Raw genomic sequence first — 25711 nt, forward strand, 5'->3', positions numbered from 1 at the left:
GCATATCATAGTTTACAAATTCACATGTGCCGAAATAACAAGTCATACTGAAAAAGAGATATGATACAGTGTAATATAAATTGGACTTAATGTACCTGTCTGTTTCATTCAATTTTACAAATAGAATAAATTATATATACTTACACATAAAATCCACAAGAGGGAGTGTTGGTACCACCACCAGGAGTCAGTTAAGAAGCTCCTCAACATCCCGACTGGAAGCTTCAGCTCTCAGCCGAGCGGACCTGTCCAGGCTGCCCGGGTCTTCACTGACCAGCAGCAGCCTCTCTGCCGCATTTCTGGGCTGAAACCAGGCTTCGGAACAGAGCAGCTCATGTGTATTTGCCCCACCGTGTATCTGTGGGCATAAGGACGGGAGGACCGAGCGATGTCTTCGCCGGGTTTCACAAACCTGAACAGCTCCGTCAGCTACAGCCAGAACTCGACGCCGAACGGTGGAGCTGCGCCCCCCTATCAGAACGGTACAGCAGGCCGGATGATGCGATTAGCCGGCTCGCTTAGCGCTAGCATGCTAACCCTCTGTGATTTCAGTTTGTCAGCCGTTGATTTTATAGTTTTCTGGACCGCTGTCCACTGGTGTTAATTATGACAGTAACATTAAATATGAATGAGGACAAAGTGTAAATGTGATTTAAAATTGTGTGTCTCAGCTGAAGCTAGGCAGGTGCTAACTTAAGAGCTAGCCCCAGGTATTGAAACCCTAATGAGATAGCGGCTAACATGTAGCTGATAAGCTAGCGTAAAACGAGTCAAGTACTAGCTAGATAAAAGCTGTGTAACAGACAGTGTAAGATTAATTTCATAATGTCTACTTTATATTGAAGCTCTGATAAACAACCAGTCGATTATATTCATCCTGAAATAATAGTTTTCTATTGATTATTGATGGCTGCTGCTAGAGAGGGCTAACTGGGTATTAACCCTCACTGCTGGGGTGACAGCTGCTGATGAAGCTTGTTGTTTGCAGATAACCTCGGTTCAGAGCTTCGTCCTACTACCTCTCGATGGTACAAGTGGAACAGCAGTAGTTGTGCCACTTGTATTTACTTAACCACCTCCTCCCACTTTTCAGGTCCAGCACAGACATACCAGTCCATGTATCCACCTACAGGCTGCTATGGAGCCCCACCTCAACCACAGAGCTACCCCACCACCCCTGCCCACCCTGCTCCTGCTCCCAACAAATTTCCCAGTACGAACAGTGCCCACAGTGCTTACTACTACCAGGGAAACCATCAGCAGCAGCAGCACCATCACCTCCCTCAGCACCATGTAGCACCCTCTCCATACAGTGCTCCCTCCAGCTCTGTCCCTCTTTCTCAGGCATACGCCACCCTCCCCACCTCAGGACAACTACCACCACCCCCACCGTCAAATGCAGAGTACAACCAACAGCAGCAGCAGCATCCGCCATACGTCACTCCAGGATCCTATTATGGACAGCAGTCATACCCAACACAACACTCCCAACAGCAGCAACAACAACAGCCCAGTTTGGTGCCTGCTCCAGCTGGTGCCACTGGAGCTCCCCTCTACCCAATTGTTTCGTACCCATCTGCGCCAGGAAGTAGCCAGTATGGCACCCTGACTTCCTCACAGAGCACCGCCACCCCTGGAGTCATGGCCACCCAGATGGGTGCACCCCTGCATCAGTATAACACCTCCAGGTCAGCCTCCACGACAGCAGCACAGCCTGGGTACAGCGTGGCTCCTCGTAGTCAGCTGGTGCCAACAGTTAATGGTCAAGGAAGCACAGGTATGTTTAAATAGTTGAATTATGCTGTTGTTGATCAGTTTTTGGCTGAAAAATAAGACATTTTTCTTCACATTTCTTAGGCTATAGGCTTATGTCAGAGGACTTTAAGCAATTGTTGTTGCAGAGGCATATATACCAGCTTTTTTGGTCAATTTTGGCCAGAAAAAGGCAGTATTGGTATCGTTCAAATGTTTTTCTGTCAACACTGTGGTGATTTGGGGATTTGTGTCTTCCAAGTGTGTCAGATAGTATAGCTTGAAATTAACTACAGAATAAATGTGTCTTTGTTAAAAAAAGATACAAGTCACTTATCACTTGAGTAGGCCTTAAAATGTACAAACACTTGCAAAAGACAGTGTTTGTATCAGCCAATAGTGTGAAGTGTGAAAAATTACCAAAATATACTGATACACACATTAATTCAAAAATAACCATTCAGAATTCCTTGATGGTTTGTTGTAGAGTTGAAAGGACTGCCAGTGACTTTTGTACCTTTTTTTTTGTGTCTGTGTGTGTGTTTGTATTTCTTCCCTGACCACAGTCCACCAGCATTATGACCAAAGCCACCAGGCTTCCCTGAGCTACGACTCGTATGGCGGGGTCACACACAGCAGTGGTGGTGGTGCAGAGGCGGACCGACCACCCTCAGGAACCCCCTCTACTTCAGTTCATTCTTCGCCGGGCCACCACCAAGGTAACGAGATTTTAATTTCAGTTTATTAAAGACTCTGACAGTACACGCAGAAAAATATAGATCAGGTTTGTTACTTTTCTTCAGTGCTGCTGGATGTAAATTTTTTGATTGGGCCTTGTGTTTGTATGTAAGTAAGTATGTATGTATGTATGTATGTATGTCTGTATGTATGTACAAAGTTGGGAGTTCACAAACTACCATTGTGCAGCTAATCTTCTAAGTGAAACCAGCATTGCAGCTGTTTTGAGGTAAACATTTGATGCAATATGAAATCAAGTTATCTGTTATGAAGTTTGTTAAAATGTTCCAACCCCAAAAAATGTTTTATAGTTAAAAGGTCAACATGAATTTTGGAGGACACTCTAATGCAGCAATTTTAGAAGTTGCTTGACTTTTCAGTTTAAATGTGTTTTTATAGGGCAAAAGTGCTGGTGCCTGGTTTCTGTCATTTCTGGTGCAGATTCTCCAAGGAGCCTTTTGTTTAGATATACAGTTTGAATGTGTGGAATCATGCTCTAAAATTGCAGTACAATTGCATGTGAATCGTTTACATATTCGCAGCTGCACTTTGGAAAGGCTCCACACGTCATCTGTTGCACACATACACCCACTTTCAAAAGTGCAGGTGTGAGTGTCTATACAAATGAGGCTGTCAGGTTCTAACCAGCCAGCTGCTGGTTTACTTCTGCTGTGACCTCTTAAATTATTTCCCGCTTTCTCCCTGGCACCAGCGGCACCTGCATTGAAATATTAATTTGAGTCACAAAAACCACTACTACTTTTTGAAACTACTTTTGAAAATTTGCATAGTTTTGCAATGAATAAGGAAGGAAGTATATATTAAGAAGTGTTAAAGGACCAATGTCCATAACATTTCCCCAGATTTTCCACTGTCTGTGGACTTTAAAATGTGTTAACCTAAATCAGTTTCAATTGAACCAGTAATATTGATCTGAGGCAAGAGAAACAGATTTCTCGAGAGATTAACAGGACAAAAAAGGACACACTTCTCTTATAGACATGTATTAAAAGGGACAGTGTGTTGTTATGAGTATTTGTAGTGGTGGTTAATTAGTATTAAAACAAGTGGTGTAATGATAGACAGTAGAGATTGTGTGCGCACTTCAGACAGAGTGCATCCTAACGCCTTTAGCTTAGTAGCTACTTTAAAGATTTCATCTTCAAAATTTGACTAGCATTATCCTAGACAAGCTGTATGTGTGAATATAAATCTCAAGTTATCAGCAAGAAGATTAGTAAGGTTTTACTGGTTTCATATTCAGACTTGGATATAGAGTTATTGCTAAGCAACACACCTTGTTGCAAACAGGCAGTGACTGACCCTTTTTTCAGAACCTTTTTCAGTTTTGCTGGAGGGTCTTTAACTCTTGTGCATGAAAACAAAGATCACAAGTGATTTAAAGATCATTAAAATTGGTTTTGAGTGGCAAAACCGGTCTACCACCTGCTATGTGGTGCTACAGCCTGCTCAACTACAGAAACTGCTTGTGTGTGACCATGTACAAACAGCACGAGACCTTGCAAAATATTAGTTGTGCAGAAAGATAAACGTTTCAAAAAAATCATGGCTTCAACACATGTGTGCACACGTATTGCATGGAATTAAATGTACTGCCCCTCCTCCGCCGCCCTCTCCGCTGTCAATTACTCCATCTTGACAGTTTTCTTCTGTACTTTCCCACTCCACCTTCCAACAGGCATGCAGTATGGATATGTTGCTAATAGTGGAGCTAGCTCTGCCTCTGCCACCACCTCAGGCCCAGCCGCAGCCCCCTCGTCATCCAGCTCTGATGATGATGATGATGAGGAGGAGGAGGAGGAGGATGAGGAAGCAGGTCTGCTTGAGCTTTTTCCTCCCCACAACCAATCCCCATAAACTCCTTCATCTCTGTCCTTAACGTTCCTCATTCAACTAAACTTTTTGTATCCCCTCTAAACAAACCTCCATCCATCATGTTGACCTTTGGTGTGTTTCCATCCCCGACCCATGCAGCATCTTCTTCTGTGTCTGATGGCCATCTGTCACTACCAACACACTTAACCAGTTTGCTGCTCATCATTTGTGCCTTCTCCTTTCTAATAGGCTAATCAGATTTTTTCCCTCCCCTTCCAGCTGCCTCTCTAACAGCCTTCAAAGTTCACCCAGTGCTCACTGTCTTTCACCCTCACACTCATCAGTACTGACACTGAATCATCTTTTTAATCTGTGCTGCTCTTCTGCTCCATCACTGAAAACTGAAATTCTGTCCCTCAGAGTTAAAATGGTTAGCCTTTCAGTTTGTCTTCTGCCAGATTCTGCTCGTCTTCATTGTCATGCAGTGGATGTAGTCATCCTTGCATGCTGTCTAGCTCTGTCTCACTCAGTGGCCTCTGGGATATGATGATCCCTCTGTAGTGCACCTCCAATTATCCCGTCAGACGATGGAAAAATAATCAATAAGTTGTGTTTTTACTTATGATTGTCTTACAGCTCCAGAGCTCTGGTAACAGTGAGGCTGTGGATATGAGTAGGAATTAGATGTTGTTGGCTAATTTTAAGCTCACGCTTAAGGGTTTTGAAACATTTGTTTTTAAGTGGGACAAATTATTCATCAACAGGAACAACAATTTTTTGACATGATTAATGACTAGTTCTGCAAAGATTAGTTCGATTAGTTGTCAGTTGCATCAATCAATCAATAAATCCCCAACTGTTTTGATAATTGATCGGTTTGAGTGAATTGTTGAAGAAAAATGTCCTTCGATCGATTTTTCTTACAATTTGTAGTACAAGCAAAATATCTTTTACTTGAGAAAATAATCAAATGTTCATCGGCAATACAGATATTTGTTCACTGCTGCTTTATGAGTAATCGTTTAAGATTAATAGTGGAGTCATGGGGCTTCTGGAATGTGAGGATTTGCCTATTTTTTAGGGTTTTCATATTGTTGTTAATTGAATATGGATTGTTGGTCAAACAAAACAAAAGAATGTGCCTCAGTAACACTAAATATTTCATTTTTTTTTCTCAGAAATAATTAAGAGAATAATCTGACAATGGTTGAATGTGTCAATGTGCAGAGCTATGTGTTGGAAGATGCTGACAAAGAGAACTCTTCTCTCAGGGAAACTCACCTGCGCAAATAAAGGTCGACATAACTAATAATCATTAGTCACAGCCATAAGAGTCAACCTTAAACATGACTTTTACATCCTAATGGCACATTGCTTTAGAATGATATAACATCAAAGTTGCACTTAAATTGAATTAGTATGCTTATGATTAATAACAGTAAAGTTAATCATTTGATATGAAAAAAGATTTAAATGTTCTGTGAGGGAGAAAAAAAGTAACACTTTGACTTTTTAGATATCTGGATCACATAATACAGTACTGAGCTTAAACTGCAAATGTGTGTTGTGTACCTCTCAGGTGTTCTTGCTGATGAATGTCCCTCAGGAGCTGTGTCATCAGCTCAGGTTAACAAGTTTTTAAATATAGCCACTCCCCTGCCAGCAGGTCCCAGCTCTGTGTGTGTTTTCTGACTTGCCTGCTCCCTGAGAGAGAGATGGCTAAAGATTTAGTCTCCACAGTTAGCACTCATTTACACCTCCGTAAATAAAGACAGACGTTTGTTTTGGCTTTCATTTCTTTCCCCTTGTGATCCTTTTAATTCCCCTTCAGTGTATCTCACGAATCACCTGCTGCAATAGATCACCAGTTGTTGATTTCTGAATTCCATGCTATTATCTGAATCAGAACTGTGATATAAAGTTATTCAAAATGACATAAATTAACAACCTGTGTTTAAGTGTTATGCTGTACTTCTATCTACTAACGGTGCTCAATAGAGCAGAATTGCTGTTTCAGTGCACTGAAAATTAAGTTTTCTTATCCTGTTTTGTAACAGCCTTTAAGGGATCATTGCCAAAAAAGATTTTTGTTTATATGTGTACTCCACATATGTACCAATGTACAATATATTTTACAAATGTATTTATATGAATATATCTAGTGAAAACAATACCTCCTCTATATATATTTATCTATATATATTCCATCCAAAAATCCAAGTTTTTGTGTTTTAATTTACTAATGGCATTAATAATTATTTTCATCAAAAGAGAGTCAAGGTTGTTCAGTCCTCTCTCCTTTATTAAAATGTTACACGTTTCTTTCCAGGTTTAATTCACTAACAAAGGATAAAAAGGCAACAATGCCTTTTCAAAATGTCCTGAAGCCCAAGGCAACATTTTTTTTCTCATCAGACTTAATGTCTAGAAGGCAAAGAGATTCAATTTACAAAGCTGTAAAACACAGAAAAGCAGAAAATCCTCGCATTAGTAAAGCAGGAAGCATCACATTTATGTAACTACTGCTAGTAAAAAAAAAAGAAGTTTTAAGTGGAGCAGTGTCAGTCATGTCACGTACTGTATGTTCTTTTCTTTGATTTGTCTCCTTGTGTCCTCTTTGCTGAGTCACCCTGCCACTTGTACCAAAATGTCTCAGGAAGATGTACTCGTTGTCATGGCAGTGCTGAGGCTCGTCTCAGCTGATTGTTGCAGCACATGTTGCATCTTGATGCACGCACTTTGGACATGTGGTCTTCACACTGATCATAGATAATCAGATCAGTATCACTTGTGAGTAACAGATTAAAAGGGGGACCCTGTTGATCTCAGTATGATTGGGTCTTCTCTAATTTTCAGTTATAAGGCTCAGCAACAGCCCGGAAGCAAAGTGGAGTTGACTTGTGATTAAAAATCTTAGAAGGGAAATAATGCTGAATAATGTTTTACTCTCAAAACCTCTGTGTAGAATCCTCTTTATTAATCTATAAGTGGACAGAACAAAGCAGGAGAGACAAAGAGGAAGAGGAGGAGGAGGAAGTGTCAAAAGAATATTGGAAGAGTAGTAGAAGGAATGCTAAGATGTCCTGGTGTCCTCCTCCTCCAGAGCAGATAATCCAGTAGTCTGCTGGTCCGATTTAGTTGGAGATAATTGGATCCCGTCCCGTCCAATGAGCTCTCTGCGAGAGGCCTGTCGTGTCTTGGTTTGCTGGTGTTGATCCCTCCTTTTGGCCCGCATGGATTAATGGCTTCATTCAAATATTCTGCCCTTGTAATCCTTTTGGAAACCAATTTGTTATTGGACACGAGAGGGAAAGCGGTAGCAGCAGTAGACCAGAATGTCATGCAACATGTTTTTAAACAGTTTTTCCAGTATTTGATGGAGTATAGTAGAAAAGAAGACGGAAAGTGTGAACACAGAAGGGTGTTTATCCATTAAAACATACAAGTTATCAATTTGTTGCCCTATTTCTGACTATCAGTTGTTAGACATTCTGGGAAATGAATTAAAATCACCAACATAATGGAAAAATGACGAAGCAGCTTAAAAGAAAGTGTGTAAAAGAATGACAACAGTCACAAATGAATAGTGTGCTGTGGAGTTCTCTTGTTAATAAACAGTTGTGTTAGCTTTTGAAGATACTCACCAACGTATGGTTTCTATATGCATGAGGAAACGACGTGTTGAATGCATTTTCTTCCTTGTAAAAAGAAGAAAAGCAATTTTCAGACCTGAAATGCCCTGCAGTGACTTTGTTTACATGCAGAGATTCAAATTATTCAGTTTCTTGCCCTTATTCCTAAAATGAAAACGTACCTGCTAAGCAGTTCACATGGCAAATGGAAATGCATTTTTTTCGTTAATATTCCTGTTTACGTGCAAAACTGCATACTGCAATTAATGAGTCTGAAAACCTGTTGATATTCACCATTACATAATGCTGAAAAGTAGGGTTGTTTTTGCTCTCGAGCAGAAATATGTCATCTTCTGTGTGCTCAACCAGATTAAGACACATATTTAGAAAATTGGTCCTTAAAACCTGAAAAACATTGTCATATCCCACATGTCTTAATCAGAAAAGACTACATTCGAATTTGGGCAGCTCCGTTATATTAGGGAGACTGACAGTGAGAGAAAATATCTGTGTAAAGGAAAACAATGGACCAAAATAAGAACTAGCAAATGACAGACTTGAGAATTTCTGAGAGGGAGGATATTAATGACTGCCATTCTTTACCCATCACACAATCTCTGTAATCTTTTGTTATTCTCATGTTTCTGTACTCCATATTCGTCCTCCGTTCCCTCGGCGTTTCTGTCCTCGGAGGCCTGTGCTCTCCACCAAACATTTGTCTGCCTAAGTGCATCCTTTCATCATTTTCTCTTTCCTGTACTCACTCTGCCTCGCCTCTTTTTTTTTTCTCTGAGCCCCGAAGGAGACCAAACGTGGCGCTCTTCATGGCCAAATAAGGAAAAACAATGTTTTAATTTCCTTTTTGAATGTTTCGTCTTTTGTTCTTTGCAGCTTTAACTCCTTGTTTTTTCGATTATTTTTTTTAATTTTACTCTTTCTTACTCTTCTTTTACCTCTCCATTTTATCTTTCAACCTTGCCTCTTCAGTTGTACTTCATTTTGCTATTTCCATGGATATTTTCATTTCATTCATTACTCTTCCAGTCCTCCAACCAGTCTTTGCCATTTTTGTTTCTGTTTTTAACTCTTTCTATATTCCTCTTCCTCTCTCAGGTGGCGACACTTCCTCCTCCTCTACCGGCAGTGCCTCTCCGGTGCCCAACAGCTATGATTCCCTGGAAGGGGGCAGCTATCCAGGTATGTTTCAGTCACAAACACATTGTTCATCTAAGTAACAGTCATACAGACAGATTTATCAAAAGTTTGCAAAGTTTCTATTCTGGGGCCTGCTCTCTTCCTTGTGTTTTATTAAAGTTACTACATTTATTGAGACAGAAGATTTAGCTGTTTGTTAACTTTACTAAAGAAATTTTATTAAATGGTATATATCAGTTTGAGTTCATTGTAAGTCGATATGTCTTGATTCCACCTTCTGCAAAGTGAATATTTTCTCATGTCTTTCCTCCTCTATGACAGTAAACAGAATATATTTGTGTTGTGGACAAAACAAGACATCTTAGGACATGATGTTGGACTGATTGATGGGAAAATAATCATTATTTGCAGCCCAAATGAAAAGCAGCAATCATATAATTTGTAACTCTATTCTAAGTATTTGAGAATCACATATAAACTGCAACACATAGTCATGATCATACTCTAGTCATCAAATGTTAAGAGGTTGATGGAAAGTAGGGGCAGCTAAACATGAATAATAAACAGTGTGGAACATAAACTTATTATATCAAATCCAAATAACCAAATATTTTTTCTGCTTAGAAAAAAGCTAGCCCTCTAGAGATCTAGGAGAGGAGATATCACTGTGCAGTGAAAGGATGATGAGATGCACTTCTCAAATTATGTAAAAGCCTCTGATGGAAATTGGACAGACACACACACACACACACACATCATACTTCCAAAATGCACTAGGAAGCTACACTGACCTTTGCACTGCCATAATCATGTAAAACATCAAAAAACACCTGTCTTACGAACATCAGACTTCTTTAATACTGAACTCTCTTGCGTTCAGATTCCATGCCACCTTCCAATGACATGACCAACCAGGCTGCGCCCTATGGTAACTATGGTTACCCCAACATGCAACCAGCCTATCGACAAGGGCCACCCTCCCATGCTGACTCTTCCCCCTCTCATGACCTGTACGGCCAGTCTAGCTACCAGCAGTACTCCCAGGTAAGACCACAGTTGGAATAAAATAGATCCTGAGAATTATGTTGTTGCTATTGTTTCTCATTTGCAAGTGAAAACATTTGTTATGCTTCCAGATGTCTGAGTGATTCAGAGGTTTGTTTTTCTTCTTGTGATTGGCTGTTTCTTCAGTTGGAGAAACAACCAAACCAGTCAGACCCTTTTGGGCAGTTTAAGTTTGAGTAAAAAAAAAAAAAAAAACAGCGTAGGAGAGCAACATAGGTTTCATATTTTGTCTTTCAGCATGCCAAACGTATTAAAACAACTTGATGCAGAAATCTTGTCTCAACACTGATCTTTTTAATGCAGTTTGAGTTTGGCATGAAGACCAATTTCTTACCCTCTTGTAGTGTCAGGAACTTTCTTGCTGTCTGAGTCCTAATTTATCTCAAGAGAAAGACTAAAGATGTTACTGTGCCTCGTCTGCAGCCATTCCCGAATCTGTCCCAGCTGTCTGCAGCACTCGGGGGGCTGAGCGGGGTGCCGGAGCTGGAAGTGGAGGCCCTGAGACCAGTCAACCTGCTTCAGGAGAGGAACCTGCTGCCCCCCAGGCCCATCGAAGCCCCGGAACCCAACCTCAGCCCCGACCTCAAAAAGGTCAACTGTAGTCCACAGTAAGTTAAGAGTATATGTGTGTGTGTGTGTGTGTGTGTGTGTCTATATGTATATATATATATATATACACATATACACATATATATATATATATATATATATATATATGTGTATATATATATATATATATATATATATATATATATATATATATATATATATATATATATATATATATATATATATATATATATATATATATATATATATAATCTCCCTCATACTTTTTTAAATTGATTAAGAAAACAATCATTAGTTGCAACTGAAGATCCTCCTGAGTTTCTCAGATGTTCCTTCTACACATCTCATCTCCTCTTTGTTTCCTCTGGATCTTTTAGCGGTTTTGGCAAAGGTCCAGTTAGGGTAGCCACACGTTGTAAATGCTTCTCTGATGTGCTTCTGTTCCCTGTGACTGACTGAGTAAGACATGGTTACTCATGGCAATTATGTAATTATGTAATTTAGAGCCAAAAACTGTCACTCTTCAGGATGCATGGTGGGTCAGGATCTCAATCACAGCACATTATAACGGCATCTATAATTATAAACAGTCGGCGGGTACATGTTTAGGTTAACAGGAGGACATGGGGGAAACGCGTTGAAACACACAGACATCATCATCATGACGAGTACTGTCAGCGCCGGCTTGCTCTGTGAATTACACACTGGTGCAGATTTATGCCGGAGCTGCTTGGTTCTGTTTGAACAAACAATGGCGGAGAAGTGGTGAATCTCTGATGCGGAGATATTGCAACTCTGTGAAAAAGGCTAGTGTCTAATCTGTGGATGTGTTTTGTTTCCCTGCTGATCAGAACATTCAGGTGTACCCTGACCAGCATCCCCCAGACCCAGGCACTACTCAACAAGGCCAGGCTCCCTCTGGGCCTCCTGCTCCACCCCTTCAGAGACTTGCAGGTAAAATTTGGTGCTAATAATCCAACAAAAATCAACATGCACTGGAATATCCAGACACAGACCATCTTTGGCTCATCTCCCATGCATTTCTGTGTTTCTGTACATAAGTTGGTTTTGTTTGTTTTTTCACCTAATTTTAAGCTGTTGCTCAGGACCAGCAGTAAATATTTAGAGCTGACACTGACAATACTGTGCATGTTTAACTGGATTTTTTAAAAATTATTATTACTGCATATGAAAACTCATGGTGGTGTTACTACTGTTGCTGAAATGGGATTTTTTCTTCATTTATATTCACACAGTAAAACAGATTGACAGCCTAAAAACAGCCAAGTGCATTCACAGTCTCTGATAGACTTGGCTGCAAAGACACTTTCAGATCTGCAACCTTGTCAGTGCTCAGTTGCTTTCATAGTAGATGACTGAAACTCCATGGATGCAGGTGTCACACTCGCCGTGTGCTTCACACTGCTCCTCTTGCCAGGTTCACACTACACAACTCTGCACGTGTGATAATCTCTGTTTGAATTCTAAAGCAGACATTCGTTCTCCTCCACAGTTCCATCAGTTATATCTCAATCCTGACAACACCGATAGTTTTATTAAAAGCAAAAAACAGTTATGGTATGGCAATACCACTTCATAATCTGTGTCCTCACACACATGCTAGACAGCCTGGTATCAGATACCAAATTTAATTTAAATTTTAAAAACCAGTGACCAGTTGTTTGACCTAAAAAAGACAATCTGGGATAATCAATATGTTAGGAATGAAAAGTTTTGTACCTTGGAAACATGTATGATTTTATCATTGATAATTACCGAAAAATCAAAATTGAACAGCAGTTAAAAATTGTGGATTAGAGATTTATATAATAACCTGCCAGAGTGTGAGAAAATGTTTTATTGGTAAATGGAAGAAGGTACTGGCTTTATAAGCATTCCTTAGATAATGGACGCTTGTGAAAATTACTGTTTTGGTTTGGTTTATTGTGTTTTATCTGTTTAATTTTGTTTAAAAAAAAAAGTCTGAATAACTTCTAAAAAATCTAATATCGGTAAATATTGGACAAGAAATACTTGTAAGTACTCATAATGCAGAACAGCTAACATACTTTTATTAAACTCAGTAACAGTAGTTGAGTAAATGTATTTACTTATTTCCACCACTGCTGGTGGCTAGATATGTGGCACAAAATTTAGTCTGGTATTGGTAAATTGGTATAAATAAAACGATAAGATCATTTGTGGAAAACTGTTCAGTGTAGCTGCCAGGTGAGGAATAAACATCCTAGATTCTAATGTAAAAGTGTATAAAATTCAAACAAAGCTTTGTTTAACCACATTTCCCGAGTAACAAGCTTCTTCTCTCCAGTTGTCAGCTGAGGTATCGGCAGAAGAATGTTTGGAATAGGCCATGAATGAGGCAAAACCTGAAAAGATGCACAAAATGTCAAGTACTCAGCTCACAAGACACATTTATACTTTCCTCAGTATTAACTACATTTTTCTCTCCTTCTTTTCTTCTTCCTCTCTCTGCAGCAGCTACCAGTGATCACGTCAAACACGATCGTGCGCTGTCGCTCCTGTCGCACCTACATCAACCCGTTTGTCACCTTCCTGGACCAGCGCAGGTGGAAATGCAACCTGTGTTACCGGGTCAATGATGGTATGAGTCCAATCCAGAAAGTGTTCAGTCCTATAGTTGTGTCATTGTCTAATCATTTTGTCAAACACACTCTTTTTGACCTTCCTCGTTCAGTTCCAGATGAGTTCATGTACAACCCAGTCACCAGATCGTATGGTGAGCCCCATAAGAGACCAGAGGTCCAAAACTCCACTGTGGAGTTCATCGCCTCCTCAGACTACATGGTGAGCAGTTTCTTCTGTTCATGTGGAGTTTACATGTAATACAAATGTTTGTCCACTGTGGGGCAGTGTTGTATTGGTGCTGCAAAATGTGGTGGCAACTCAGATGTAACAGACTGACTTAAAAGACATGACAGACAAACTGTACCATCACTTCCACATTCTGTCCGTCTGTCCTTTTTAAGATCATCTCAGTTTCTCCCAAATAACGTGTGCTATGTGTGTTATCAGTTGCGACCTCCACAACCGGCTGCGTACCTGTTTGTTCTTGATGTGTCTCACAATGCTGTGGAAGCAGGCTACCTTAAGTACTTCTGTGAATCACTACTGGATAACCTTGATAAGTGAGTGCAAGTCAACAATCACATGTCATAACAGTTAGAGTATTGTCCTCTCATAAAACAGATCAAAGAAAAGATGTGATGATAAGCTGATGGTTTTGGTTTTACCTAAACTGGTTCTGATAAAGGGCTATTATGTGCCTCAGGTTGCCCGGGGACACGCGCACCAGGGTGGGCTTCCTTACCTTCGACAACACCATCCACTTCTACAACCTGCAGGATGGACTGTCACAGCCGCAGATGCTAGTGGTGTCGGACATTGACGGTACTTCTGCTCAATAAAATCAGGAGTTAGAATGCTTTGTTTTTAACAATTAACAGTAGTGGCAGCAGTGCCGAAAAGAAGTTTTTCGGTCACCTGCCTAGAGCTAATTAAAGTTCGAGTTATGAGTTATAATTGTTTAAAAACTATTCTAATTGTATTCAATTGTGCTCAGTGTAATGCTGAGTGTTGTTTGGTTGCCTGTTGCTATAACTCGGAAGAAAGATGTCAAAAAGTGAGGAAGGAATTTAGTGAACGAGACTAAATGTAACGTGTATAAAACTTAACCTCGTCCAATATCATTTCTGCCTGAGTCATGTCAGAAAGATGTTAATCAGCAGCCGTCATTGTTAAACAATGAAGACATCAACTCCCCTAATCGCACGCTTCTTTGTTTCTTTTTTAATGAAACAAACATTAGTGGCAGAAATTGGAAAAAAAAAAATTAAAAATTCAATTGCTGCAAATTTTTATTGCTGACGAACTTGGAGTATAAATTGCAGAAGTAAAAAGATAGGATTCCCCTCTCATGTCATTATTTCTTTAATTATTCAAATGTTTTTTTTAAATACAAAACACTGTCCACATCTTTTTGAAAATGTTTGCAGTCATGAGTCCGTTATTGATGCGCCTTTCTTAATATTAAAATACTGAAATCTTATGGAAATTGTCATAAAGCTTTCCACTGTGATCCAGATGTTTGTTTTCCTGTCTTTTTCCAGATGTCTTCATACCGTCTCATGACAGTTTAATGGTGAACCTAAAGGAAAGCAAAGAGGTGCAACCTGTTGTTTTTTGTGAACATTAATAGCTTCTGCTACTTTTTGTGTAATTACTCTTTCCTCCCCTTCCTTCATTATGGTCATTATGTATGCAACCTTACATTTTATTCCTCCCTCATTCAGCTGGTGAAGGACCTGCTGACGTCGCTGCCAGCCATGTTCAGCCAGAGCAGAGAGACCCATAGTGCCCTCGGCCCGGCGCTCCAAGCAGCCTTCAAGCTCATGTCGCCCACTGGGGGCCGTGTCACCGTTTTTCAGACCCAGCTGCCGACGCTGGGGGCCGGAGCACTGCAGTCGAGGGAAGACCCTAACCAGCGCTCAAGCACGAAGGTAAGGATGACATGTTATGGTACTGTGAGCATAATCTCCTCTTCTTTTTGAGTTTGTGTGGTTCTTGCAATTTGTCTTTGTTGGGCAGTGTTTTAGAATTTTTACCGCCATCTTGTGCCATTTTTACCAGCCGACATAATTTTTCAATTGATTTCAATGGACCTCTTGATATGGTGCTGTGGCATAAAGCAATATTGAAAAAAATGACTTGAACAGTCCCTGTCAAGCTTTTATTTTTATACATATTATCCTGACATATCAGAACTGTTATATTTATATCCCCGCCACAACTCACTTTTATCACCCGTCACAGCAGCATAATTGGATCTCACATTTCAGTTCATTGCATCCATTGAAGATTCTGAGCTGATGCGTGTGGTTTTGTCATCTCAGGACTGTGATTTATTCAGCTTTATCATCTGTGTTCCATTTTTAATCTGAATGAATTGCCAAGAAATTACAGCAATGATGTCCAAATATCCTGAATTAAACAAACTCAGAGCAGATGTGCTTTCTTTCTTGGAGAAGTGATTTCTCGGTTTTTGGCTTCTGTGATTTCAGGAGGAGTTTGGGTTAAAAAAAACAAGGAAATTAAGGAAAATATACTCTTGACACTTCCAGCAAGATATCATACATTGCATGCTCTCGTTTCATACAACATTTAATAAACACTTTAATCATCAAAACCAAAATGACACAAGTCTAAACTTATAGCTCAAGATCCTTTAAGGAAAGTAAAACTCCCTGAATCTGATGAATGTTACTTCTTTCTCTCAAGAGCAGAACACATACAGTTTGTTTTTCTTATAATAATGATACATGTGTATCTTTCCAGGGAGTTCAGCATCTCAGCCCGGCTACAGACTTCTATAAGAAACTTGCACTGGACTGCTCAGGTCAACAGATTGGGGTGGATCTTTTCATGCTCAGCTCCCAGTATGCTGACCTCGCATCACTATGTAAGAACATTTAAACCACTGTGTCCAGATCTGTGGCAGCAAAAGATTTGCGGGTCTTGAAAATGTCTGTCAGTTTTAGTTCATATAAACAGTGACTTTGGGCTTGAAAGGTGAACCTGAACAGTTGGTAGTAGCAGTTTTGATTCACAGCAGTAATAATCAGTTCTAATAGAAGCAGATTTATGGCACAGTAGCACTAAAACATGAGCTGAAACTTTTCAAATGGCTCTTACAGCATTTTCCTCATATCCATTGTTGATCCCTCTGGTCAGAAGTTATGTTATTGTTGCAATGGATTGAAACTGTTGTTAAACCAAGATTACCACGGCTGCCGTCCTCAGAGACAGCAATATAGAAACTTTGAATATACAGACACCTCATAAGATATTCCTTTGAGCTTATCGCTAGCATGAAGCATGAAAAGTTAAAATGTTAGCATGCTAGAATCTTTTGCATGACAGAAGCCTTTTGAAACCACTCTAGTTCAAAGTAAATGAATTGTAAATCAATAATTTTCCTCCTCTTTCTCCTCTTCTTCAGCATGTATATCCAAGTATTCAGCAGGCAGCATCTTTTACTACCCCTCCTTCCATTACATCCACAACCCGGCTCAACTGGAGAAGTTCCAGAGAGATCTGGAGCGCTACCTCTCCAGGAAGATCGGCTTTGAAGCGGTCATGAGAATACGATGCACTAAAGGTAACTGGAGTCAGACGCACACAGAAGCTCTGTTTTCAGGTGTGAACACCAAGATTGTCATGGACAGAAGACCAAAACCTCTAAGATTTAGCCTTCACAAATAAATGCATAGAAAAGAGTCACACTGACAATTAATGGCCAGCTATTTTGATAATTGATTCAGTTTTTAAGAAAGCTCCTTATTGTTTTTAAGAAGCGCCTTATATGTGAATGTTTTCTGGTGTCTTTACTCCTCTGGGAGAGTAAACTGAATATCTTTGGGCAGGGGACAAAACAAGACGTTTGAGGATGTCAGTTTGGACTTTGGGAAACACTGATCTTCATGTCTTACCGTCATTTTATAGATCAGACAACTAATTGATTAATCAAGACTGATCGACAATGAAAATAATGGTTAATTGCAGTCTTAGTGAAGAGGTTGTCATCTTTAACTTGTTTTCTATTGATTTTTTTTTCAAACATTGATTTTTCTGTCCTCATCCTCAGGTTTATCCATCCACACGTTCCACGGTAACTTCTTTGTGCGCTCCACTGACCTGCTGTCCCTTGCGAATGTGAACCCAGACTCTGCCTTCGCTGTCCAGATGTCAATTGAAGACTCTCTGGCAGACTCCTCTCTGGCCTGTTTCCAGGCTGCTCTGCTCTACACCTCCAGTAAAGGTACACAAACTCACAAACACACAACTTAGATTGTGGTGAGAGAATCTGTGTGGTTCCATGAGCAAAGTAAATGCTCAAATGACACTATTGAATAAGGCACCTTGGCTGTTTCTCATGTTTGAACATGTGGGGAGGTGTTACTGTGAAGCAGCACTGCTACTCTCCAAATCCCCTATTCAGTTTGATATGTTTTAAACATTTTTCTGTGTCTAATTTGTCATTGTTCGACTATTGCATCTGGTTTTGTAACAGTCAACATCAAATTGTTTTATGCCATTTACTTGAGTCATTTACATTTTCAAATTCTTCAATTAAAAGTTTTTTTTTTCTTTTTTACTGCAACAGCTTGAATTTGTCCTGGTGGCTATTTGCAGGTTAGGGTTACAATATCCACTATCTCAAATCAACTACATCATCTTTCTAAATAATTAACTAAAGGATCTTTTGAAAATCTTGAAAAAACAAATAATCCCAACATGTCCGATGCTGTTGGAGTTTCCTCTGGTCAGTTGATCATCTCTGTGCACACCAGATAAGTGTTCGGAAGTGAAGCTGGAAGCTACCTGTGTCAACTTTTAGATTTTCCTTTTGTTTTACCTTGATCACACGCAAGTAGGCGAAATGTGGAGAGAAAAAATAATACTGTGAGAAGCACAAGAATTGATTTTGAATAAGGAAATTGAAAGCTTATTTCTGTCTACTTTGTATTTGGAATTGAATCAGTGACCCCTTTACTGTTTGCAAAATATAACTTTCCCTGATTATTCATCCTTCTGTCCCTGTAGGAAAAAGAAGAATCCGGGTCCACACTCTGTGTCTGCCGGTGGTCAACCAGCTGAGTGATGTGTATGCTGGAGCGGATGTGCAGGCCATCACTTGTCTATTAGCCAACATGGGTGAGCTGTATTTTTTTAAGTCTTGCTTTATACTATGGGGAACCAGTGGAAATACTTAGAGAGAATTGGTAAAGGTGGGAAAAAAAAACATTGCAGTGGCTCGGTGTCATTATTTTGATTTGTAGAAACTGTTTGTCTTCCTCAGGAGATGCAGGCATTTCATTTTACTAACATCTGTATAAGGGGGACCTTCTTCATCTAACGTTTCCACATTGGTGTTTCAGCCATTGACCGGTCAATATCGTCCAGCCTGTCGGATGCTCGTGACGCGCTGGTGAACGCGGTTGTGGATTTGGTGACCGCCTACAAAAGCAACGTGTCAAACCTGCAGCAGTCTGGCCTCATCCTCCCTGCTGCTATGCGCCTCTTCCCCGTGTACATCCTGGCTCTGCTAAAACAGGTATAGCTGCTCGACAGGCATCAACACACACACACACACACATCCCATACTAACAACTAATAATCCAGCCCTACGGCAGTTTTACACATCCTAAAATGTGAACTGCTTTTAAATCCTCACCACCACTCCCTCTACACACTAAAACCTTTACAGTCATACAGACTCTGTATGTTCAGTGGCTGTATTCATCCGCCCAGGACTTGTTGATTCATACAGTCAGGGTGTGTCCACTTTTAAACACACCCAAACACACTCTTTGCGTCATCTGAGATGAATACCGCATAGGTGTGTTTGAAAAAACCTTATTTGAATCCACCCTCATTACAATGCAATTATTTCAATTAGTGTTTTTGTAGTCAGCTGCTCAGTAACTCATAGAAAACTGTGGTGCAGCAGCTCCCAAGTGTGAAGTCACTGTGAAGCAACATCAGGCTGAAAACTAGGAAACAGCAAAATACAAACAAATGAAAAATGAATAAAGATTACAGCACACATTAAAGAAAATATTTGTATTTTTTTCCAGAAAGCATTGCGGACAGGCACCAGCACACGACTGGACGAGCGCGTCTTCGCCATGTGTGAGTTCAAGACGCAGCCGCTGCAGCAGCTAATGCGAATGGTTCATCCTGACTTGTATCGGCTGGACAACATGTCTGACCAGGTAGGAGATGGACGAGACTGAACAAGAGCAGGCATGATTATATTTCATGAGTCAGTTGAGTCAGAGAGAAGTGAATTCAAAGAGTAGATGGAGAACTGAGTGGAAATTGCATTGTTTGGGTGTTTTTATAAATACTGTAACTGGTATGGACTTTTTTTTTTCTTTAAAAATTTTCAAATGTCAGGTTTTCACGTTGATTTATTATATGCATGACGTTGGTTCTTACAGGAATAAATTGATAAATGTATATAAATATAAATACACAAACAAACTAAGCTGTTGTCTTCGTGTGACACCTGCAGGGGGCGCTCCATTTGAATGACACAGTGGTTCCTCAACCTCCTCTGCTCCACCTGTCTGCTGAGAGGCTGAGCAGGGATGGAGCTTTTCTCATGGACTGTGGCAACGTGAGTTTTCAGTATTCATTCACACACACACACACACACACACACACACACACACACACACACACACACTTCATTAAAATTTCTGAAACCTTGTGAGTAAGTCTGATATTTTCCAGGTTCAGGTGTTCATGACTTCTGAATCTTGTAGTTCAAGAATATGTAATATAAAGTCACTGAAAATATCAGTTATGATCAGTTAAATCCCTCAACAGTAATTGCCAGAGTTGGCAAAGGCCCACACATTCTTAACTCAAGTAGAAGTACAGAAGTACATACTTCACTGATTCAACTTCTGTACTCAAGGTAAAGTAAGTAGAGTACAGGCTCTGAAATGTACTCCGAGTATAAAAGTCAAAAGTATACCTCTGAACATTTATACTAAATATTTCTGGTCAAAGCCAACCTTTAAACTTAAAGGTAGAAGTCCCAGCTTTTCCTAAAAGCACCACAAAGATAGCTGATTGTTAAGTCTCATTTCCAGGAAATCTAATAGCTACATTTTGGGTTGGTAGAGTGTCGTAAGTAATCGAAAACCCCCTCAAATGCATTCAAACTTAAGTATGGAGCCTGTTACGAAGATGGAAGGAAAGATTTGTTTGTAATAATGTAATGATGTGATGAGGAAAAGTCAAAATACACTTAAGTAAATACAGATACTTGGGGGAAAAAACAGTATCTGATATATGAAGTTGTTATAAAAACTCCTAAAACAGTGAAATAGGGCAAAATCAGTTACCAGATGTAAGTGGACAAGAAATAGCAGCAGTGTTCACATTTGTGCTGTCAGCAAGTATTTCCTTGACATTTTCTGAGCCTTTCATTTTTGCTTATTTAGTTGTGAATGTGTGGTAATGAGAAGTGCTGTGAAGCCAAGCTGGCAGGAAGATTAAAAATGACCAAAACTTCTTTCTTTCTCTCTCTTTTCTTTTGATTGTGTGTGTTTTTTTTTGTTTTTTTTTCACAAAGGCAACCATTAAAAGTAATTCCACCAGAGTTAGGAAAGCGTTCATTTGAATGTGCTGTGTTGTTTTCCATTATGCAGGTGTTCTATCTATGGATCGGCAAATGCTGCAACGACATGTTCATCCGGGATGTTCTGGGCTGCCCCAACTATGCTTCAATACCCCCAAACATGGTCAGTAAGACGCACATTGTACGTAAGCTACAGGTCAGTTTAAAGGTGGGATTTTTAATCATATGAAAAATTGATGAGAGCCAAGTCAGAAGGAGCTTTTCACCCATGTCCAACAGTGACAGTGATGAGGGAAATGGTGGTGTTGCTTTGCATGTGACACACACCAACGCCCAGTTGTTAGATGAGTGATGCAATGCAGCGTTGCACGCATTTCTGTTGAAAGTTAGTCACACATTTGTCTCACAATAAAAAGGCCCTGCATTTCTCCACTAACATGTACATATACAGCAAAACAGGTCTGCTGGTGTAGCTTTTTTAACAAACCGTGCAGCTCCCTAGAAAGCTCTCTCATGACCACAGCATAGGCATGACGGTAACAGCCAGAACAAACCGTGGCTGTCAGCTGTTGTTTATGCTGCCTTTTGTGTGTTTCTAGAAAGGGTTCAATGTATCAGAGAGCCACCTACAAACCTCACACTCCGGACCACAGGCATATTTCTGTGTGGCCGACATGACTGTGTGATTCCACATGATGTTGTTGATGTTATTGGTTCTCGTGTTTTTCCCTTTATGAATCCCAGAGTCACATTCCTGAGCTGGAGACTCCACTGTCTGAGAGAGTGCGAGCGCTCTTCGACTGGCTGCAGGATAACAGAGCGTTCAGCTCCACGATACAAGTCGTCAAGTAAGCACCGCCGCATATCTGGAGAAACATCTGACTTTTACACTCAGGGTGCAGAATGACTGTACAACACATCTTCTGACACCCCGATGCTGGATTTTAGTCTTAAAAATGTGTTCACATTCATCAGCAGGGACCTTCAATGCCCTTAACAGCTAAAGAGTTTCACTTCCTCAACTACTAAAGATACCAGATGGCCAAAATTTAGGAGGGTCTTGTGTTAGAAGACATAGAATATTCAGATTGAAGTTCATTAGAGAACATTTAAGAACCAAGTTAGTTTGCTTTTACTTCCTCTGCTGCTGTAATCTCTTTTTTGGAAGCACTAAAATGAATCTCCCCAGTAATGAGCTGTAGTAATGTAGAAGAGGGAATATGAAAAACCCTCAGGTTATTTATTTTTGTTCTTTTTTAGAACACTGAAGCCACACAATGCTCACTGTGTTCTCCACCCAAGAGGAATGTAAAACCAGTTGTCAGGAAACAATGCCAAGATATACTGCAAACAGTCAACAAGCCTATGGAAGTCAGAGGTCATGGTTAGCCTGTGGTGATGTCTCTGAGGCAAGAAGGCTGGAGGCTAGTGATGAAATGATTCATCGGTACATAAAAGACAAACAGCAAATATCAACAAAAATATTAAACATTCTCTATTTCTAGCTTCTCAAACGTGAGAATTTGCTGCTTTTCTCTGTTTTATGAGATTTGAAATTGAATATCAGTTAAACAAAACCAGACAGCAGCTAAGGCTCTGGGGAATATTGACATGTTTCCCTATTAACTTTTGATTAAAAAAACAAAACAAACAAAAAAAAAACAAGTCAGCAGAGGTAAAGAGATGGGAATGATGGCAAATCCAAAGCAAACAGCACCATGGATGGCTTTTGATATTGGCTTTCTGGAAAATGTCGTCATGTACTATAGAAACAGGGTGTGGCTGGTTTAATGTTAAAGTGGAATCAGTCCCTCAGCAGCCCTCATTCTGAGGTTGACAGAAAAGTATTTCCAGTGTAAACACGTAGTAAGCAGTGAGGTCACTGATTGACAGCGTTGGTAAAAGCTTCCACAGGGACTGCATTGTTTCTGTTTCCTGTCACTCCTCCTCTGTTGCACGCCATTGTTACTCAACTACATGTTTATACCGCAATGTTGTGTAGGACGGCTGATGTCAGGACAAATGGTCTGAGAGGTATCTGGACGGATGTTTGCTCCACTTTGACAGAGTGAATGTCATGGGTTAGATGAGATTTCTTGAGCCAGACAAACAAAAAGTAGATCCACTTAGATTTGAGGTTTATTGCTGTAAAGCTTTCAATTTAAACTCATTTTAGGGCAGTGCACTATTTTATGAATGACATAAGAGCCACAATTAACAGTTATTTTCATTATCTATTAATCCAATCGCTTACTTACTTGATTATTTTGATAATTAAATGTCAGAAAACAGAGAAAATAGTTCCATAATTTCCCGGAGCCCGAGTGTTATATATCTTGTTTTTCCAAAGATATTCAGTTAAATATCCTACATCACAAAGAAAAGTATCAAATCCTCACATAAGGGACGTTTCTGTCATTTTATTATATGTGATTATATTATTATATTAATAATTATTTAAAGGAACGTGTGTGCAAAAGCATACAATTACAACGCAAATGGAAATTATCATCCCCCACATTTTCCCCCCCAGCCCCCACCCCACTTAGTCTGACACCTCTTTTACACTGATGTGTATATGCAGGTTCTTTTTAGTGATTTAGTGGTTGATTATCATGAAGGCATCAGAAAAACAGGAAACATTACATAGCACAATATCATAAACCCGATCAGACTACATCCAGAACTTGTGTTTAATTCAGAATATTTTTGATCTTTGTTTTTTACAGCGCTTATAATAGAAGTTATGAGACATCTTGCCTCTGTCCTCATCTCTGTTGAGAGTTGCATTGGCAGTGCAGACAGGCACAGAGACCATAAACAGCGGTTATTTTTCTTTTAAATTTCAAAAACTTTCAAACTCTGCTCAAACTAAATGATGTTGAAGCTCCGATTGACAGAAACAGATGGAAAGCTATTAACAAGCCTGTACCCTTAACTTCAACGCACGTCAAAGCATCGCGCTATGAAGAGTGGTGAATTTTGACAGTCAATCCAAGATGGAAAGGATAAATAACTGTGACTACTGCAGAGTCAGCTGACCAGGGAGTGAATGTTGTTTGTACACATTCACACTGCAAACAGATGGCAGATGTTTGCAGGTGTTTGTGGGTGTGTGGACAAGGGTGAAAGGAGGATGACTTACAGGATGTAGGCAGTTGCTGTGAGCCTGCCATTAGACGCCCTTTTAAGACAGCATTCTCCCCCCTTCCCTTATCTGTTTCACTGCGTTCAAAATCTTAGTGCCATGGGAAATGGTAACAGCAATCCCTAAACTAGCAGCATACAGGCCTAGAAAAAGTTAGCCTAACCCTAACCTCATGCCAATTGTACAAGCTAAAACAAGCAAGCAGCTGTTACCTTTTCTTTTGCAAAATATTTTGCCAATTTAATGCCATGATGCCTCCTCGCATGGAACAAGAAAAGGTGCTCCTGACGTTATTCTGCAGGGGCACAGACTCTGCATCCTGCCCAATATAATTTTGATTGGATTTAGAGACAAACAAACCAGAGAGTTTTTTTCCTCCCTAGCATAATGAAAATTGGTGCAGCCAGACCTTTCTCGAGCACTGAGGATGCACATGCAGAGATTATGCAAGACTGCATCGCAACCAACGTGAAAACAATGATTACATTTGAGATGTTTATTTGGTAACAGCACCCAGCCTTATATAGAATCCAACAAACTGACCACTGCTCTCTCTTCATTTCTTCTTGTCTTCTGTTCTCCCCTCCTGCAGGGATGAAGCTTCAGCTAAATCTGCGTTCTTCCAGCACCTGGTGGAGGATCGGTCTGAGTCGGCTTCATCCTATTATGAATTCCTGCAGCACATTCAGCAGCAATTGTCCAAGTAGGCTCCCATCACATTGAGAGAAACTTCAGTCTTCAAGCCCAGGCGTGAAAAAGGATTTTCAGCCTCGTAGAGTGAAAACTAGCGTTAGCCACTGACGGACACCCATCGCTCCTTCAGACAGGTTTTAGCGAGGTTGGTTAAATCCGACACCGTTAAAGAAATCCACCCTCGAAGCTCAGTGGTCAGCTGGGACCTGACCATCAGAAAGGGAAGGAGGAGGATAGTTGTAGAAAAGATTAAAAGTACTGAAAATTAAAATGAAGGACGAGGATTTGCTCCACTTCAAAATGAGATATTGAACCTCTCCTCGCTGCCTCTTTACCACTGTCAGACCCCCATTTCTCCTCTCGTCAAATCCATCGATGCTGAGAAAAGAAGGGGGAAGTCGAGCCAAGACGATGCCACTTCAACACATTTTAGTTCGAGTTGGTTTTTTTTGTTGTTTTTTTTTGTGAGCCTCACATGTAGCTAGTGCGGTTTATTTTATTATTTTTTTAAAATAATTTATTCCTCTCCTCACTCCCCCAAGACTATTTTGAATACACTGGAGAACAGAACCATGCATTCCTTCTGTTGTTTTGTTTTTTTTGGCATGTGCTTTGAAATCCGGAACGCATGTCACCGTTTAACCGTTTGCTGCTAGTCTGAGGAAGGACGACTGTAAAGGGAAGATCATCGGGCAGTGGCTGGATGTTGAAAAACCCCCATGTCGGCTCTTCTCTCCTCCGCTCTGTGAACTCCTGATTTGTCGAGATCAAACTCCAAACCCGCCACCACTGTCAACAATCTTCTTGTCATTTGTTTTATTTTTCCAGGCGCTAACTGAAGTTGCTATCCACTTTGTAACTATTGAAAAGAATCTTTTATGTGCGATAATTTATGAACCAGCTTATTAAATAAAAAACAAAAACAGAATC

The 25711-nt window shown here is 40.1% G+C and overlaps 1 protein-coding gene across 2 annotated transcripts; it reads left to right on the forward strand.

Annotated features, from left to right (window-relative positions):
* Window positions 1-167: 167 nt before the first annotated feature.
* sec24b (SEC24 homolog B, COPII coat complex component) lies at window positions 168-25711 on the forward strand. Of its 2 annotated transcripts, XM_037076201.1 has the most exons (24): window positions 168-482; window positions 1094-1777; window positions 2319-2471; window positions 4190-4327; window positions 9072-9155; window positions 9994-10157; window positions 10602-10786; window positions 11600-11702; window positions 13245-13371; window positions 13465-13574; window positions 13803-13915; window positions 14059-14177; window positions 14897-14952; window positions 15080-15286; window positions 16122-16245; window positions 16786-16944; window positions 17431-17604; window positions 18390-18500; window positions 18725-18900; window positions 19424-19561; window positions 19864-19968; window positions 21011-21103; window positions 21685-21788; window positions 24681-25711. In XM_037076201.1, the coding sequence occupies exons 1-24, from the start codon at window positions 389-391 to the stop codon at window positions 24793-24795; spliced, it is 3636 nt and encodes a 1211-aa protein (XP_036932096.1). In that variant the 5' UTR covers window positions 168-388; the 3' UTR covers window positions 24796-25711. The 2 variants fall into 2 exon arrangements, with proteins under 2 accessions (XP_036932096.1, XP_036932097.1); XM_037076202.1 differs by lacking the exon at window positions 4190-4327.

This window comes from Acanthopagrus latus, chromosome 18 (genome assembly GCF_904848185.1).
Source record: "Acanthopagrus latus isolate v.2019 chromosome 18, fAcaLat1.1, whole genome shotgun sequence".
NCBI lineage: Eukaryota > Metazoa > Chordata > Actinopteri > Spariformes > Sparidae > Acanthopagrus > Acanthopagrus latus.

Coding starts and splice junctions, on each gene's coding strand:
- sec24b (XM_037076201.1), top strand. CDS start 389: ATGTCTTCGCCGGGTTTCACAAACCTGAACAGCTCCGTCAGCTACAGC. Junction 13,372..13,464: donor GTGTTACCGGGTCAATGATG/GTATGAGTCCAA, acceptor TTCCTCGTTCAG/TTCCAGATGAGTTCATGTAC. Junction 21,104..21,684: donor CTTCAATACCCCCAAACATG/GTCAGTAAGACG, acceptor TATGAATCCCAG/AGTCACATTCCTGAGCTGGA.